Consider the following 18,639-nt stretch of genomic DNA (forward strand, 5'->3'; position numbering starts at 1 on the left):
CCAAACTTCAATAAACAGCTGCAATCACTGACAATCAGCTATTAAACACCTCTTGGAAGGACATCAGCCGCGTCAATGGACATTGTAAAACGCCATATCTCGCTCCTCGCTACGGCAATTGCTATATCATCCATCCCATTCTTTGGCCTGATATGGCTAACTCGCCCAAAAAACAAATCAGTCCCAGGCCCACAATTCTCCCTCCAATTCCTCAAGCAAGTTATGGCACACCGCAAAAACAACTCTATGCACGAGTATCTCGCCTCCGCATCCAAAGCATATGGTCCCATCGTCCGACTACCAGCTCCCATTTTCGGTTTAATGGAAGTCATCTTACTCAGTGACGCCCCCGAATCCAAAAGAATCCTAAGCTCGCAGACCGAATTTGATCGTACCACGTTAATGAAACGACTGTCATTGTCTCCTCATGCTCTGCCTGCTTTGGTTGGTGATGAACATAAACGACATCGCAAAATCTTGCAGCCTGCTTTTGCGCCAAAGACTTTTAGGCAGGTGCCTGCTGTTGTTGATAAGGCTATGCAGGAGCTGTTTGGGATTTGGGAGAGGAAACGCCTGAATGGGGATCGGATTGTTGATGCATCTGTGTATGTAGTATGAGTTCCATTCGGTGCAAGTTTTTCGCTGTACCCGTTCCCTCTCGCTCGCTAACAAATAATCGTTCCTTCAGACATATGAAGAGTCTCGTAGTCGAAGCACTTGGTGAAATTCTGTTTGGATATCGTTTCGGAGGTGTCGCGGCCTTGGAAGCAGGGACCATTGACAAGAAGTTTGAAAATGCAGTCTTCCAGTTTGGACTCTTGACTACACGAGTATGAAATTTTTCGTCTCCTTCACACCATATCAGCATCCTCTAACTGGAACCTCCAAATTTTAGAGAGCTCTCGTACCGAAGTTCTTGTGGGGAGTAGTTGGTTTGGCACCGTCACAAGTACAAAAACAAGTTGCTCCCTTATTGGACATGTTGGAATCAATGATTCAAAAGAAGAAGAAGGATCAATTGGAAGCTACCAGTGATTCAGACAAGCCAAAGGACTTTTTGGACTTTTTGTTGTCTATGAATACCGATGGTGATGGGGTATGCGAAGTTCTGTTGATTTCGATTTGCGGCAAAACGGTGGCTCAACCCCCTGTCATATCTCACTTGACTTAGAAATTCACTCACGATGAAATCATTGACGAGTGTGTCACCTTTGTAAGTTGTGCTAGTCTTGGTCAATTCTGATAGAAGTCTCGTGATGATAACACCACTGAGTATCCAGTACTTGGGAGCACAAGGAACAACACCCGGAACACTCGGCTTCTTGATCTACGAACTATCCCTCAATCCAGAACTGACTCAACGTCTCCAAGAAGAACTGGATGAAGAACTGGGTGCTGATGGAAACGGAGTTGTGACTACTGAACTCAGATCAAGGCAAACACTTACTCAGTCTAATGCATTCTTGTTCTCTTTATGTATGTTTTTGTTTCGGCCACTAACTCCGCCTTCCGATTTTTCCAGACTCTTACACAACATTGTCCAAGAATCTCTCCGTCTACATCCAAGTTTCAACCCCGCCACACGTATTGCCCTTGAAGATACAATGATTCTGGGCCACAAGATTGCCAAAGGGACAAACATACGAGTCTTTCCTATGGCGGTACACCAAAACAGTGCTTCGTGGAATGATCCAACTAGATTTGATCCTGATCGATGGAATCAGGGAGCACATATTGCGGGCAGTTTCTTGCCTTTTGGAGATGGGATTTATCATTGTGAGTGACGTTGCCTCGTCCTTCATAAATCTGATATTGTTATTTTTGCCTCTTCTTACAACGAATAATTTAGGTATCGGCAAAGGAATTGCACAATCTCTGTTAAAGACTATCGCTGCTGGATTGTTTTACAAGTACACGCCAAGACTCATGGATCCAAATATTCAAGTCAAGACCAACTTGAATTCTACATCTATTCATAACCTCATGGTTGAATTTGTGCCTCGTCGCTGATTTGCTGCTAGAGGTTGTCTTCTTCTGCTTTGCTCTTTTACTCATATGTTATCTCAAGACTGGAACTATTTTACAATATACTTGGTGTTGAGTGTCTACACAACATGAAGCATCAGCGAGCTGAACAGTCGCATGTACCACAAGGTGGACATTTTTTTGGAATCAAAACCCGACCATTCATTTTGACAACTTGGAGGAGTGGCATTTTCGGAGATCTTATATCGTGTTCATGAGGAAATTATACAATAATTCTAAACAAGTTTTATACATTCAACCATTGTGTTGAGAAACCATTCTTTCTCGTCACATTCCTACTGTCCCATTGGATATCTTACCCATAATTCAGTTTTGCAAAACCATCATGTTCCTTACTCCTTCAATACTCAACAGTTGGTTTGAAGAAATTGACGGGTAACGGCTTGAATTGGTAAATTGGTTAAGTTTTAGTCGTCTGGTTTGAGCTATTACATTCAAATGGTTGCAACAACTATTCAAGTACCTTTGATCTGCGAAACAAAGCTTTTGTGCCAACATTCCCCCAAGTTTTTGTATTCCTTGCCATTCTAACAAAGACATACAACCCAAACCCTGCCAGAGCAATAGCTACAAATGCAACAACACCATAGACGGGTACCATTGATATTGAAGGGGATGTTGCTTCCATTGACGTTCCGCTTCCATTGATTGCTGCATCACCAGCTGCTGTTGTAGTTGCTGCTGCTATGCCTCTGGAGACAGTTGCAGTGGTAGTGGTAGTTGATGATGATATAACAGTGCTATATGTTTGTGATTCAATGATGGGAGATACTTCATGTTGATCTACCTCTCCACCGACCTAATAATAGAAAGGTTATTACTCAATCAGGTATATGGTTTTTTGCCATGAGACCTTACATTCTGACTGGGTTGAGCAGCAGCAGGGCTAGGACCTTGTTGCACGACCGTGACGATTATCACTTTCGGTGAAGCCTGAACGACTGGTTTTGGAGAAGCTGCCACAACAACAGCAGATGGATTTGGCGAAGCTGCCACAACAACAACAGATGGATTTGGCGAAGCAACTACTGCCACCTGTGATGGATTTGGAGATGCGACTATAACTGCAGATGATGCAATGACTGGAGAAGCTGCCACTGCCGCGGAAGATGCTGCCACAGGTGATGGAGCTGCTGCGGATGGCTGTATGGCGGATGGCTGAACGATGACTGCAGAAGCCGCTGGAGTTTGTTTGGGTGCTGCGGAAGGTTGCACAACAGGAGCCTAGCAAATCACCAACGTTGAGATCAAGTACAAAAAACACAGTCACCCTCTAAACTCTTGAAAATTCACCTTGCTAGGTGCCTCTGCCTTTGGTGATGCTGCAGCAGCAGGCGGACCTTTGGCAGCTACGGGTGGAGCGGGTGACCTTTTCTCGACTTGGACTAGTAAATGTGTGAGTGAGTGCAAGGAGTCATTCTCGACACCTTCCATTGCCATTGTCAACTTACGAATTGCAGTAGGTTTAACTTGTTGCAACTGCGGAGACTCTTGAGCCTGAGCAACTGGTGATTCCTTGACCTGAGGAGCTGCAGACTCGTTGACCTGAGGAGCTAAAGATTCTTTGACCTGACTAACTGGGGCTTGAACTGGAGAACCAGGTGCATTTTTGCCACCTGATGGTGGTGCACGTGACCTTTTCTCGACATTGACTAATGTTGATTGCGAAATAACAAAAAGCCCATGTTTGTTCAAAAGTCATATTTGAATCTTGAGCTTACGTGACGAAGTAGGTTTCACTTCCTTCAGCTGTGGAGACTCTTGAGCCTGAGCAACTGCTACATCGTTGGGAGCCTGAGCAGGCGGAATCTCGTTGACTGGGGTCTGAGCTGCACCATACACTTGAGCACCTGGTGCTGCTGCGGAGCCAGGAGGCCTTTTGGCGGCGACTGGTGGTGTAGATGACCTTTTCTCAACATTGACTAAAGATAGTGAATCGTATTCAAAATCAAATTCGATAGTCTTCGCAAATTCTATTGAAAGCTTCAACACACGAGATGAAGTAGGTTTGACCTCTTGAGCCTGAGCAGCTGACAATTTGTTGACCTGAGGAGCAGGGGAGTTGACAACAGTTCGATTTTTAACTTGATCACCTGTTGGTCTATTCCCCTTGATGGGTGCCTCTGCTGCTAGAGAAGCAGGTGCGTTTTTGGCATCTGCAGGTGAACCCTTCTCAACAGTGCCTATAATAGCGAATGAGAGATATTTGTCAGTATGGAGTCTCTTCACAGAAGTAATGTCTATGCACCCTCAAACTTACGTGATGAAGTAGATTCGACCTCAGGGGATTTCTGAGCCTCAGCGACCTTAACCTCAGGAGCTTCAGACTGCTGGGCTTGAGCATTTTCTTTGGCCACATTTTCAAGTTTTGAAGGAGTCACTGCATTGTTATGACCTGGTGACGTGGCAGGTTTGACATCGGGTGCTTTTGCCACTTTTTGATTCTGAGGACGTCGTTTCCAGTGTTCTATGATCAAGAGACGCTCGTTTCAGTGGTGGTCTGTACGATCATTTATAGGTGGAAGCCCTTGACAAACCCTTGAATGTTTCCTTCAGGAATGGTTTGGGCAGCAAATGTCGCTTCTTATTCATCTTTTCATATTTCTAATAATCAAATGATCAGTATTATGTGCTGGAACGATCATGATGACGAATGGATTATACATTTGTTCATCGCCATTAACACGTGTGTTTGATGTTGATGAAGAACGACCCGTTCAATCAAATACAAGAAAGAATACATGACTCACTGCATCGTTGATTGTATGAGGTGATCCATCATCAGTAGCGTCATGATCTGCCTTCATTTTACTAGCCCAGCGCAGGCGAATCAAGGAGCGACCTCTAAGCTCGTCGACTTGATCATCATCATTACCGCCAGAGAGTGCCAGAATAGAAAGCAAGACGAGGATGATGCACATAAGTGCCGACCAGCTCGTTGGGTATCTCATTTTTGGTGTCAATCAGGAGTTTCAGCAATCATGAGTGTTTGAAAGAATCTAACACGAGGAAGGAGCGATTTAACGCGGTTTGCGGCGATCGCTGCGTGTTGTACGATATCGTAGTAAGACCAGAACAGGCAGCAAATGATGGATCACCAAGACAGCAAATGATGGATCACCAAGAAAGGTTGAGGACACTGGGAACATTTGTCTGTTTTTTACAATAGGAAGGACGCTACATTCCTTAAGACAACTTTTATACAAAGATCAGGCAATATTTGCAAGATAATCCTTGATTTCAGAAGCATCTAGCCTCCTGAATTCGCCAGTCTTGTACTTTTCACCCTCATGGTTGACCTTTTCGACCTGAATGGCGATACCAATTTCAATAGATGAGTCAGTCATTTGACCTTCAAAGCCTTCCTTCAATGTCAATATGGCTGTATGGACGGCATCTTCTAACTCCATTCCATCTGAAAATCTGATATGGTGTTGTGAGAGAGATGTTGTTAGTTATGACAAAACATACGGGTAGAAGACAATCTTGCTTTTTTCCGCACCTCTTTTCAAGGAATGTCTTGGCATTGATCATGTTCTTTCCAATAGCACTAGCCTTCCATGCCCAATATGAACCTGATGGATCTACTTGGTACAATGATGGTCCAGTTTCGTCGTAACCTGCAATCAGCAATGAGACTCCAAACGGCCTGACACCACTATTCAGATTGCGTACTGGAATGTGAGTAAAGTGGAAATGTTGTAATCGTTTGCTCAAACACTACACTTCGCAAGCCCATCTAAAGTATGCCAACCAATTCCTCTCAATCAACGATGTGCATACCCGCTCTGAGTAAACTCTTGCATGACAGAAGCGACTTCACGAACCAACATGACGACAGGTGGTTCTTCCATATATGTCCTCTTGTATTCCTGAGCAGATTTACGGGCCTTGTCAACCAGTACTCTTGCATCAGGACCCATTCCAGAATAGACCATTCCAATAGTTGAACAAATTTGCGATATTTTTTCGATGGTGGTATCATCAATCAAGGGTGATGTGACCTTCTTTTCTGTGCAAATGACTATTCCATTTTGACCTATGTTTGGTTTAAGTGTTTGATGAGTTTTGATGTTGCGAGTTTGTCGACCATGCAATGATATATAGATACAGGTGCTCTTTTGAAGGAATAAAATTCCAAATACATTGACGATTGTTACCTTTGATGCCAATGCTCGTCACTCCTTGAGATACAGCATTCAATGCGTATTCTATTTGCACCAACTTGCCAGACGGAGAGAAGGTTGTCAGGGAGAATGAGTATCGGTCTCCCATGGTTTACAATGTACTGGATATTACGGGATTACTATATGACACAGTTAGTCAAGCTACTACGACGAAAGGAATGTGCTATGGGTGACGCGTCAACGACAACTGACAATGAACGTAGAAGGGGAGAGCAGCCTCTAAGACGTGTTCGCCCTATTCTTTATTCGATATTTAATATTATTAATCGTAGGTAGCCGTTCCAAGCTTCTTGCTCTTCGACCAAAATCCAAACATCCGACCAAAGTGCTCCGTCTTGACAGACCGAAGCGTTTTAATCGGTTTCCGGACGTCCTTGACGCGATTTCGTCAGTATTACACGTATTAAAGACGTCAACTCTATCTCGTCATCATCAGGCAGCTCCTCTCAAATGACGCAGTTCATGTGAAAAAATCTCATACACATCGGACCACGTAGCTACTATAGAACCAGCTAGCAAAGATGTACACGCTACGATCCTTACTGACACGCGCCCTATCGCGTACATCGCCTCTGATACGATCCAATGAGCTCTCTGCAAGTACAATACAGCAACAATCGCATCCATACTCACTCATGGCTAAAAGGATTATGGGAAGACGGCCACGCCCTCAGATGACTAAGTCTGTGAGAAAACCAACCCCTCGACTTATTGCTTTGGTAACCAAAGGTGTGTGGTTTGCGGCATCATTTTTTTGGCAAAAAACATTGAAACTCAATTCGACTGCTAGACAACCTGCCGTATCTCGTCAAGAGGACAGCCATAGCTAAATGGTTGCCTGTATACAAGGATATCAAGAATCAGACCGGTATATGGACGGTCATTCGAAGGATTGAAGGAGATGTGAATGTATGTGATGTTGAGCACTACGGATTCCTTGCAAAGCGCTGACTCGCTCTTTTCAATATAGGCTCTGGCAAACGATCTGACGAGTTTCATACCCTCGCATCGAGTACACGTTAAAGAGGTCGCTCGCCATGTCAGAATTAAAGGCGACTATATCAAAGAGGTCAAGGACTGGCTAACAGCAAGACAGTTCTAAGACGCAAAAACAACTAGCGTTTTCTTCACAATCACTACATGTACATCTTTTTTGAAGCCACACTATAAACAATCACGTAATGCATTCCTCAACTATGACAAGATTTTTTTATGAGTTGTCCACGAGGACCTACGGAGTTTCAGACTTTTCGTCACCATTTTCATTGATCACGTTCCTATACTACAGGTTCACCACCTTCTTCCAGCGTCCACTGGTTCACTTGATTGATGAGTTCCCTCATCTCTGGGCAAGACTGTGAAGCAGTCTCCAAGACTTCATTTGTCGTGTTTTGTATCGTTTTGTTCTTAAATAGTATGGTTGTGATGGTGGTGAAGTGAAGGCACGGTCCCAATGCGTTCAGAGATCCATCTTTAGTGACGTTACAAGTCGATACCAAACTCAACACGGCTGTGAATGCAAGGCTGCATTGGTGATTCAGAAATCGTTAGTTTGAGTTGCTTGGTCCAGCAGGTTTAACTACTTACAAGTTCACAAAGCTCGGAAACATTTTGATAGGAACTTGATCTCTCGCTCGCAGTGCCATTGATGCCAAGTCTGCAATGTTGAGTGCCGCTCGATGATATCTAATAGCGGGAATTGCATGTTAGGTTCCAGTCGAGCTCTAAACGGCATCTTTGCTTCAACTCACTTGACAATATGCATGTTGTATCTGCAGGCTTCAAAGTCAGATCCATGCCGGCTCAATGCAGACAATGCTCCTGGTTGATGTAGCCAAAGGAGGCATAGGTGATACAGCATCAGCAGGTAACAGTTCATGGCACGGCAACCAGGATGCAGCTCGCTGGATGATATCATGTCTTCCACTGTCATTGTAACCGCATGTTGGGGTATTTGTTCCCAGTGTCTAGACACAGACGCTCGTCAGTCAAACAATCAATGAAGTTGCATGATGGTAACTCACTGTTGCCATTTCTTTTCAATCATATGAATTGATTCGATATAATCAATTCCAAGCATTGGATGAGATAACTTGATGTCTAGCACCACATCGTGAGCATCCAATAGCAGCCTACATATACCAAACAGAGAGCTGGCAGTGTCTTTACTCGTCTCTTCTTCTGTGCATATTGGTGGTTCTGGATTCAAAGGATTGCTCTTGACCCAAGTGTAGTCAGGACATGGATATTTTGTTGATACTAGCACTTCTTCATACATTCTACACATGCTTCGTAGACCAAGTAGAGCAACCTTCATTTCGCTCTCACTACAAACAGAGACTTTCTAGCAAATGAAGCTACAAAATACATCATTGAATGTGTTGACTTACAAGCAACTCCAAAAGAGCCTTCGCATACGTTCTTTCTCAAACCATGACAGAGCAGCAGGAAGTGGTGGATTACTCCCCAGTCCGAGGATGAAAGCATATGGCCGGAACAAATGTTGTTGCTGACAGTCCATTGGCGCGAGGTGCTCGTTTGCATCTTGCACCAACTCATCCGGATCTAGATACAATTTCAAACTCCAACACGCCCTTGACGTCCTCGTCACCCATCGCCATGTTTTCTCTATGACGCCTTTTTGCGCCGAGTATATCGTGCTCAGGTATAACACCTCTAAGGCGTCAACGTTGATATTATCGTATAAGGCAGGGAGTCGATTTATTATCTCTTGATGTAGCATTTCACCAGCTTCGGCACCTTTCAAGATGTAGGTCTGGTTTGAAACATCACGGAATGGCACGGGCATGGGATCTATCGTGGCTCCTAGAGCTGCGAGGGCAACCATATTCCAGTAATATGTCGGATCTTTCTCTCGAGACTTGACAATGGTTTTATGGAATGGAGAGGACTTGAATCGTGTCAAGACCTGCTGTACAGATACCATGGCTAGATATTCTAATGCAGCCTGTCTCTCTGATGTATAGGGGTTATCGGGTATCCCAGCGTTTTGTTCAGCCTCATTCTGTCCGTTTTTGGGCGATCCAGTTGACGACAACGGTGGTGTCGGAGGTAGCGCCGCTACTTTTACATCAGCAGCAGCGACAGAAGGATTGCCGTTCGAAGCAATGTATCGAGCAATCAGACTTTCAATTGTTTGGTATAATCGCTGACGTCGTTGTTTCACCGTCCTGGGCACTACCTCCTCCTTCTGGTACACTTTATATACACATTCGTGAGAGTTCTAGCGTGTTTCCAGGCGTCAGATGAGGTATCTGCCAAATGTCACCGATCAATTGAGCACTTACTTCCAAACACCGACCACATATAGGTCTCTCCTGAGAACATCGTATCTTTCTCCTTCGACATGCTTCACAGGCTTGAATCCTACGAAACCTTATGGCTCTAGCCAAACAACAGGGGGTCGGAATGGTCAATACCAAATGAACAATGCGAAAATAACCACTAGTAGCAACAACTCACTGCAGCTGTTCCCTAAACTCCAACAGTTGAGACAATACGTCTTTTTTCACTCCAGCCATTTATACATTCCAAGGACACCGTTCCAATATAGCTATTCACCAATAGAGAATTTGAGAAAAAAGACGCTGGTAGTGTTTTCACCCACTAGTACATTAGGGCGGAGGGAGGGAACAAAGAAAGATGTGACAGCCTGGAAGTCGTTTGGACGAACCTGTCGCTACTTCTCCCAGCAAATATTCTCAGCTGGGGAATTTCTTTAATTTGTTCTCTGTAATCGGTCCAGACCTCGGACGGACCCAGCAATGGACTCATCACGCTTTAGGGAGTGGTCTGTACATTCTTCCTACGCTGGTGCTGAACGCGTCTGCCAGAGCATGTCCTGAGGCTAGATCTGTAGTTAACCTGCTTCAGCAGATATACACCGACGTTTTGATTCTGTCGCCTCCGAGTCGCACATTTCAGTATGATCTCATACGGGCGACATCATACTGAAATGTGCGCACCATGTCTGCCCAGTGCATCCATTTACATTCAAGCTTCGATTTATATGGATTTACAGGAGCGATCGTCTAGAGTAGCCAAAGCTCGAAAAAACTCGACCTGAAGTATAGAAATCGAAAAAGAAGACGTAGATTAACAACTGATTCAGCACTAATTGTACCTTGAAGACACATTAATCGACGAGTGAGTCACGCATTTGACGTGTTGAAAACGCTTATCAAAATCCAGGCCACCGCTTGAATTCTGATTCAGATTTGGTTGACTACGCAACAAAGTGTCTGTAACAAAGAGCTTCATCGTAAACACGAGTAAAGATGGTTATTAAGGCATGCGTCTTTGATATCTTTGGAACGATCTCCAACTATAAGGCAACCGTACCAAATGCGTTGAGGGATAGTGCACCAGCTGCTTTGAAACATTCGGTAGATTGGGAAGAGTTTGCAACCAAGTAAGAGTTTGCTGGATCTCGAGAAAGAGCAGTTTGCTGCTTGCCTACTAGTGATATTTGTTTTCATCTCGCTCTTGTCACCAACATCAACATTCAACACAAAGCTTACATCACTGTTCTGTCTCATCACAATAGATGGCGACAAGGCTACTACAGATTCGTGCACGCCTTCGCAACAGGAAAGACAACAGAATGGATGAAAATCGACACTTACCACCGTCAAGAACTGGATAAACTGGCTGCAGAATACAACATTCCGTGGACTGAAGCGGAAAAAGATCACATTTCCAAGATCTGGCATCGTTTGATCCCTCATCCTGACTCCGCTCCAGGCATGAGTGCTCTGAGAAACGCTGGATTCATATGTACAACGCTGTCGAATGGCAACTTTAGCTTGTTGGTGAATTTGATGAAGTTCAGTGGGTCCGTAACGCTTGTTTGATCTCACTATGGAAGACACGTTACCTGAAATCAACCTTCTTTTCATAAGGGTTCAAATGGATGCAATTATCAGTGCAGAACTCTTTCAAAATTACAAAGCAAATGCCAAAGTATGGGTGTATCCGTCTCACGTTCGTGTTGTTGTTGATGTTTAACCGTTCCATCGAGTAGGTATACCTCGGTGCAGCAGCGCTCTTGGACCTTCAACCAGAGGAGGTCATGTTGGTAGCAGCTCACGTAGACGATCTCATTGGCGCAAGGAAGGCTGGTTTGAAAACTGCTTATCTTCGACGAGAAGGCGAAGATCCAGCTGAACCAAGAGCTGCTGGTGAGAGATTCGAATATTATGCTACTGACTTGGTGGAACTGGCTGCTCAGTTGGCCAAAGATCATGGTGCGAAACTATAAGAATAGAGATTCAAGTGACAAGAACACCCCTCATAACTTTGCTTATGCCCAGTATATTCATAACGAATGTGATTAAAACTAAGATTTGTTTACTGGTCACTATTATTGAGTTCGACTACAACCGAGCTGACGACGGTACGGAATTCTTTTCGACATCGGGTACTAGCAAATTGTTTACTCTCTTCACTCGCGCTCCTCTCACGGCAAGAACAACATCCTTAAATATCAAACTACCACCGTTTACAACAGAGTCCAACATCGCATCAATATCACGGCGTTGCACCTCACTGCACGACTCATACCAATCTACAGACCGTTGAATCATCCACAATTCATAGGGCATCACAGCACGTTTTCCACGAACGACTTGACCCGTCAGTGGGTCAGTTACATGATAATCTGCTATTGCTAACGATCTCGGTATCTCACCCCTGTGGTTTGGCTTTTGTTCAGACAACCATTTCTTTAAGACGTTGGCCGTCGTTATCATGAATGGCAGCATATCCTCAATTATCGGTCTAAGCAAAGGTAAGAGCGTTACTGGAATTTCGTCGTTGGGTTGTAGATTGTATTTTGCATCTGATGGTGACTCTCGTTTCCATGTTGTGATTCCATTGACGGTCGTTCCAGAGAGTATTCGATTGGGGTTGGCTTTACCATGGAGCTGGCAGACTAGAAACACCAAGTTTGTGGGAAACTGTTTGAGGAATAAACGACACTTTGTACATCACGTTTTTACCTCTTTCAATCCAATCTACAACTCGCGGATATTTAATCTTTAAAATAGGACCGGGTATCGGATCTCGCAGCAGGTGAGCATACATTCCACCAAAGAAGGAATAATCTGCTAGTGTTGGTGCATTTCCCTACAAAACAAAACAGAGCAGTTGGTTAAGAAGTCGATGCTGAGACGAAACTCATATCCTCATACCAATAAGTAAGGGTACTCATCCAAATGATTTGTCAACTTTTTCAAAAAGTCATGTAGTTGTAATTCAATCGTCTCTTTGGTTGCAGGAGTCACCCCAAGTGGAAGTGCCGCTTTCTGCAGCTTCACTGCACGTTCTCCACCCTTCTTGATTCGTTCTTCATACGACATTTTCCCAGGAAACATGCTTCCAAACTCATGATACATGTAATCTCTAGCATTCTCAAAGTTCCACCTGTAATGCATGGCCCAATTCTTCATCCACCTAACGATGCGCTTGACAGTCAGATCTTCACATTTACTTCAAGCTAATAACCCTTACTCATCGCCATAAGCTTCCAAAAAGTAGGTCAGGAATCTCTGCTTGGGATTAGACTTCGTAGGGTATGCAGGAAATGGCGTTGGAAATACTGATTCCAAGTAATCGACTATATCCGTCGTATCTTGAATAACCGTCTTGCCATCAGGCGATACCAGGACAGGTATAAACGTTGTTCCAGATCTAGGCACGATCACGTCCTGCATCAAGGTAGGATTAACGAGTACATCTTCGAATGGAATTCCTAAATTCAATGATGAGGTGAGTATTCGCAGCGAGCGTTTCGAAGGACTCGATGAAGTTTGATTGATCGTGGATTTTGATCAATGTTTGGTCAAGATCGCATTGTTTAACACTGAGCGATGCTCAGAGGGACATCGTCGGTTCAACTCTCCAAATTCTAGTTAGATGCATACCCTTCCATGTCAAATAAGCTCTGGCCTTCGCTGTGAAGTAACCTAACAATGAGAAGCAACCAGGATCAGGATCAAAGGTTTCACGAATTCCAGTGACGTTCAACGCTTACTGTTGATGTTACCAAGAAGCTTCCATGTCTTGTCGTCACTCATGTTGCTGATAACCGTGTGCTGCAAGGGTACTTCGGTTGATTGTTCAAAGCATTAGTTGTCGAGTGACGCAAAACGCAAAGACAACGGATGGAACATGATAAACACTTGGCATACAACTGCCATGTATATTTTTGACAGTCACGTATGTATTATGAATATATATGTAGCAGAGAAATCATCATGCCAAACTTTTGAAAAAGTTTTGAAGATAGAAAGCTGAGAATTTGATCATACGTTGCGACGTCGCAAAGTCAACATGCACAATACCAAATCGTTTGGAGTACCCATCAGCCCATTCTGTTACGAAAAGAGTATGGTGTCAAAAACAGAAACCATCATCCAACACAAAACAGATTTACCAAAATTGTCAAGGAATGACCAAGCCATGTATGTAGTGACTTTGACTCCATCAATACGTACAGCATCCATCATAGAGGCCAAGTATGATTGGTAAAAGTTTTGTCTGAATGTATCGTGGATGGAGACGTCCACATTGGTTTCATTGGGCACACTGACTCCATTCTCAGTGACCTGCATACCAAACTGTGAGGTGATTTGTTGAAATGAGACTTCAAATGCAATGAGGTTGTACTTACAACGATCTCAACCGATCCATATCGGTTCTTGATCCAAACCAACTGCTTGCGAAAGGCCCAAGGGACAACAAACAACCTGTCATGATTTATTTTTATGCGCAGACAAGGACACTGTGTAGTTAGTTGCGTGTCTTGATGAAAAATTGAGCTTCGAGGGTACGTACCAAGGAGAATCAGATACAGCTCCGATAGGTTGACCATCTCGATACTTCGTATTGACGGACGTGTTGTTGGGACCAGCTTGCTCATAACTGGCTGTATAAAAATTTAGTCCAAAGAAATCAGCAGAGCCCTTTAGTTGACGTTTCTGTTCATCGGTAAATATAGACAAACTAGGGTTGATTGCTTTCACTGACTCGGGGTAATCGCCAGTCAAGAAGATAGGATCAGCAAAAGTTCCTAAATGTGCAACCAAGGCATTCTCTGCAGCATTGACGTCTGCTGTAGAGTTTGAGTATGGCTCCGTCCATTCAGAATCCATTGTAATGCCAATACGGCCATTATTGAATCGAGTACGGAAAGTTTCCACCACTCGACAATGGGCCAATAGTACTAAACGGAAAATCACATCACTACTGTCAACAGACGCATTCAAACGACCTGAACGATATTGCTAAACATACTATTGTGATTGCACTGCTGTTGTTGACCCGTAACTCCAGGTGCAAAGATACCCATTTGGTATCCCATGTTGCAGAAGGTGTATGGTTCATTGATGGAAATCCAATTCTTAACACGGTCTCCAAATTTCGAGAAAGCGACTGTAGCGAATTCGTTGAAGTCGTCTACAACTTTCACACTCGTCCAGCCCCCATACTCTTCTTGGTGTGCTTGAGGCAAGTCCTAGATTGCCGTAGGGTGTCAATTCATAGTCAGGTGTCAGAATCAAAAAAAAAAAAAACGGGGAAGGTAACATACCCAATGATACAAGGTGACATAAGGAGTAATGCCATTCTGAATCAAAGCATCAATAAGACGATTATAGAAAGCAACTCCTTCTTCATTGACTTGTCCACGTTCAGGCATCATACGAGTCCATGACAAGCTGAAGCGATAAACTTGGAATCCAAGATCCTTCATAATCATAATGTCTTGTTCATACTTGTGATAGTGATCACATGCGACATCACCATTGCTTCCATCAGCAATCTTGCCAGGAATTCGAGTGAATGCTGTAATGTTGAGTGCGTCAAACATAAGAGTCCATGTAGGTTTGACATATGGAAAAAACGTCACATACCATCCCAGATTGAAGGAGTTCGACCAGAGACATTTGCAGCTCCTTCAACTTGGTATGCTGAGGTAGCAGCTCCATACAAGATCTTTGCCTTGGTGTCAGCCACAACAAGTGCGATGACCCAAACAAGGGCAAAGACGTAATTCACCATCCTTATTCCCAGAGCAGCGACTTTTTAGTTGGGAGTGATTTATGGTCGTTTACGTTTTAAGAAGCTTCCGTCGGGGAGTTGAGAGCTTATTTTTGGGAAATAGCACGACTCGACAGGATGTCACGTTCATGTAATGTCAAAAGACGGCGCAGACGTCACAGTCAGAAGACTTGAGATCACAATGACAGCAAATGGGTGACACCATTTCAGATCGAATCAGTCGAAGGCAGGCTGTTTCGAGCGATAATGTTGCAGCCCTTCTCCGCTGCCATGAACCACCGATATTTTCCATGATTCCGAGTGTAAATCCGGTCGGTAGACTGAAATCACTCCGCTTTATAGCGTCCATTCCTACACATAGGTCGAACGTCCAAAATGTGCAATAAAACAGCCATTTGAAGAATCAAAACACAACAGATGCTCTTACCAGATGTAATCATTATGAAAGTTTGATTCATACGGTGCAGCTCAATGCTTCCAATTTAAGATTTCAAAAGCACTCGTAAGTAAAGTGTTGGATGTTTGGCTGACTTTGCTTTTTTTTTCTGTGCACACGACATTACATACTTAAGAGTCCAAAGTTCACTTGGATCAGCGTGACATCTACTGAAACTCGTCAGAGACGCGTAAGAACTGTTTCTATCCAGTTGCATCGCTTTTTTCGTGGTCGTAATAAACAAAACGTTACATTTGATGACCAAGAGCGAGCAGAGGTGAGAATTTAAGGCACACTTACCAGCTGATCATTCAAACCTTTTTAAATCCGTTATTCTCACGTAGATTCTTCCGTTATGAGCACATCTCGACCACCATCTCGTTTGTTGCTAAGTGTCGAAGACCCGACTATAAAACAATGGTTACGGCAATTTCCTCCCGAGCGTCGCTCAATCATTTTAGCACGATCCGCGATCGTCGGGATAGCTGCCTTAAACGGAGACACACATGAAATCGACGACATTTGGGACGATAGAGAAAAGGAATTGTTTGGTGGAGAAAATGTACAAGAAGCTAGTCCGACGCTAGTGGAGATTCATGAAGATGATGAGAACTATGAGGAAGGGGGTCGTGCTGCTGGGATCAAGGTGGGAACAAAAAAAAAACCGAAGTCGTGTCGCTTTATACAGATAGGTACTTACAACTATCTCTGTTTACCCAGACCACCGTACGAATCGTCCCAAGACCTGGTGATCCAACGTCGTATTGGACATATCCATCGTGGTTGGGTCATCGTGAACATCTCCCTTCACAAGGACCACCACGTTCTCGCAAACCTATGCAGGCAATCACAAACAATCATCCCGTACCCACGAATGCAAACGATATTGGCCGAATCGTCAAACGAAAGAATCAGGGTACAAAGAATCTGATTGGGGATGCTGAGAGTGTCAATTGGACTTGTAAGTGAGGCAAAGTACCTTAATCGATAAGCTTTGTATACAGGCTGATTTTTCTTGTGAACTAGTTCCAAAACGCATGATTGACGAAGGAACTCAAACATTGACGGATGCGTTTACGAGACCTCGATCTCCTGTTCGAAAACCTGCCGGATGGGGCAAACAGGCATTGTGGTATGCTACAGGTGTAGAAGACGAGGTTGCTGAAACAGAAGAGGACCGGACAGCTCCTTCTACTGCAAGACCATCACATGATGATGTAAGAAGTGGTGGTGGTGTCATGTATGGATATGGAATTCCTGAGACGAGCAGGTATTGAATAATCGTGCTTGATGGGTTTGTTCGCCTACAGTTAACACCTAAAATCGCTTCAGAACGACAAATACAACTCGCCCTCCTCTTACTCGTATACCGAAAACTACAGCAACAGCAACAAGCACATATCACAACACAGAAGCAACCGCCACTACTCGAACAACCTCGCCAGAACGTAAATCTCGTATCCCAGCCATGACATCTCCAGAACGTCAATCCCGCAAACCGGCTGCGACCACAACTACTAGAGCATCATCACCACCAAGAAGGACGTCACCTGCTCGACCAGTTCTACCACCAGTTAGCTTTACCGTCACACCACCTAGACACAAGAAACGGACTGTGCGTGCTGAGAAGAGTAGTAGCGCTACTAGTAGTGGAGGTGGTCGTGCAGCGAGGACTATGAAAGATACGCCAACGTTTGTTCCACAAGTTATTAGTGCTGATGAGGACTTTGGAGGTGTGTCATCCCTTCGTATGTCGTGCAATCAGCTTTTTTTACTGTCACTGACTCTATGTACATTTATAGATGCAGAAGAAGCCTCTGCTGTAGAAATCGCTCTAAAGTTCATGGATAGCGACTTTTTAAAGTGCCTTGACATGAATCTTCTCGATGAATCTGAGGACGATGTTGAAAACGACTATCAAATGAATCAACAACACGACTCTACAGGTCTACATCCCCATTTGTGAAACATGTATCTGGCTGCATGCCTTGTATTTTTTTGTACATATGAAGATTATGTTTATGTCGTTTATATATGTATTAGTGCAACTTGTGAGGTCTCCACTTCATGTTTGTTGACGAGTTGTTGTTTGTGTTGTCATGATGGTTTGAGTGCGGCATGTTTCTAGCTTGACCTCTTCCAGCGTTTGTGTTGAGACCATACAAACTAGAAAGCTGCCATGATACCATCAATTCTTGCGAGTTTACATCGTCTGCAGAATCCGCATCAACACCTCCCTGACCGATATCATCCATATCCTCGTCAAGGTAGTTGTCATGAGTGTAACTAGGATTGCCTTGGTACGGAGCAGTAGTATCAAGCATGTCGTACTCTGGAGCATCGTTACCTGATTCATTCTGATATAGATGCTCTTCGTGACGTGGTTGCTCGTCGTACTCCTGTTCCTCAAACATGTCTTGATTGTATGCATCTGGAGCTGCATTGGCATATTCAAACATATCTTGATCCCTAAATTTGCCCATTGTTAACATTCACGAGCAAAAAAGTCGAGATTGCGATGTTTTTACATCCTGTCTCTGCTACGCTCATCCATGTCTCCTTCTTCATTATATTGGTTTACAAGACCATTCTTCTCTCGACAGCTCACAGGACGTGTTTCCTCTACAATAGCCTTCCACAAAACTTCTACATCCTGTGAGTCGTCTTGTCGTTTCCGCTTCTTTTTCACCACTTCGGGACTCGAAGTAGATGTATTGGCACGACTTGATATAGACAAGACAGCTCTCGATAATTTAGATTGGTTTCGAGGAGGAAGAGGAGGTGATGTTGTTGCGTTCCTGGGGTGAGCCTTCTTAAGACCTATATCTTAAAGGAGGTACAAATATGGCAAAAACAAATTGTTGCAGTCCCCTCAAATACTTACGATCT

The 18,639-nt window shown here is 44.0% G+C and overlaps 5 protein-coding genes across 5 annotated transcripts; 3 read left to right on the top strand and 2 right to left on the bottom strand.

Moving 5' to 3' along the window:
• Positions 1-75: 75 nt before the first annotated feature.
• On the top strand, positions 76-2,010 carry SmJEL517_g00148 (uncharacterized protein; the record flags this gene model as incomplete). Its single annotated transcript, XM_031166078.1, has 6 exons — positions 76-605; positions 689-830; positions 896-1,096; positions 1,172-1,213; positions 1,281-1,776; positions 1,850-2,010. 6 exons carry the CDS (start codon positions 76-78, stop codon positions 2,008-2,010), a joined length of 1,572 nt encoding a protein of 523 aa, XP_031027854.1.
• Positions 2,011-5,255: 3,245 nt separating this feature from the next.
• Positions 5,256-6,321, bottom strand: SmJEL517_g00149 (uncharacterized protein; the record flags this gene model as incomplete). The annotated part of the gene is made up of 4 exons (XM_031166079.1): positions 5,256-5,469; positions 5,549-5,704; positions 5,830-6,085; positions 6,207-6,321. 4 exons carry the CDS (start codon positions 6,319-6,321, stop codon positions 5,256-5,258), a joined length of 741 nt encoding a protein of 246 aa, XP_031027855.1.
• A 433-nt stretch (positions 6,322-6,754) lies between these two features.
• On the top strand, positions 6,755-7,335 carry SmJEL517_g00150 (uncharacterized protein; the record flags this gene model as incomplete). The annotated part of the gene is made up of 3 exons (XM_031166080.1): positions 6,755-6,962; positions 7,024-7,142; positions 7,204-7,335. 3 exons carry the CDS (start codon positions 6,755-6,757, stop codon positions 7,333-7,335), a joined length of 459 nt encoding a protein of 152 aa, XP_031027878.1.
• A 4,294-nt stretch (positions 7,336-11,629) lies between these two features.
• On the bottom strand, positions 11,630-15,314 carry SmJEL517_g00151 (uncharacterized protein; the record flags this gene model as incomplete). The annotated part of the gene is made up of 11 exons (XM_031166081.1): positions 11,630-12,186; positions 12,254-12,380; positions 12,446-12,707; positions 12,765-13,005; positions 13,565-13,627; positions 13,690-13,861; positions 13,927-14,002; positions 14,091-14,478; positions 14,550-14,769; positions 14,845-15,098; positions 15,167-15,314. 11 exons carry the CDS (start codon positions 15,312-15,314, stop codon positions 11,630-11,632), a joined length of 2,508 nt encoding a protein of 835 aa, XP_031027877.1.
• A 791-nt stretch (positions 15,315-16,105) lies between these two features.
• On the top strand, positions 16,106-17,716 carry SmJEL517_g00152 (uncharacterized protein; the record flags this gene model as incomplete). The annotated part of the gene is made up of 5 exons (XM_031166082.1): positions 16,106-16,396; positions 16,471-16,711; positions 16,777-17,020; positions 17,083-17,483; positions 17,553-17,716. The coding sequence occupies 5 exons, from the start codon at positions 16,106-16,108 to the stop codon at positions 17,714-17,716; spliced, it is 1,341 nt and encodes a 446-aa protein (XP_031027880.1).
• Between the last annotated feature and the right edge of the window lie 923 nt (positions 17,717-18,639).

Source organism: Synchytrium microbalum, assembly GCF_006535985.1.
Source record: "Synchytrium microbalum strain JEL517 chromosome Unknown SmJEL517_scf0001, whole genome shotgun sequence".
NCBI lineage: Eukaryota > Fungi > Chytridiomycota > Chytridiomycetes > Synchytriales > Synchytriaceae > Synchytrium > Synchytrium microbalum.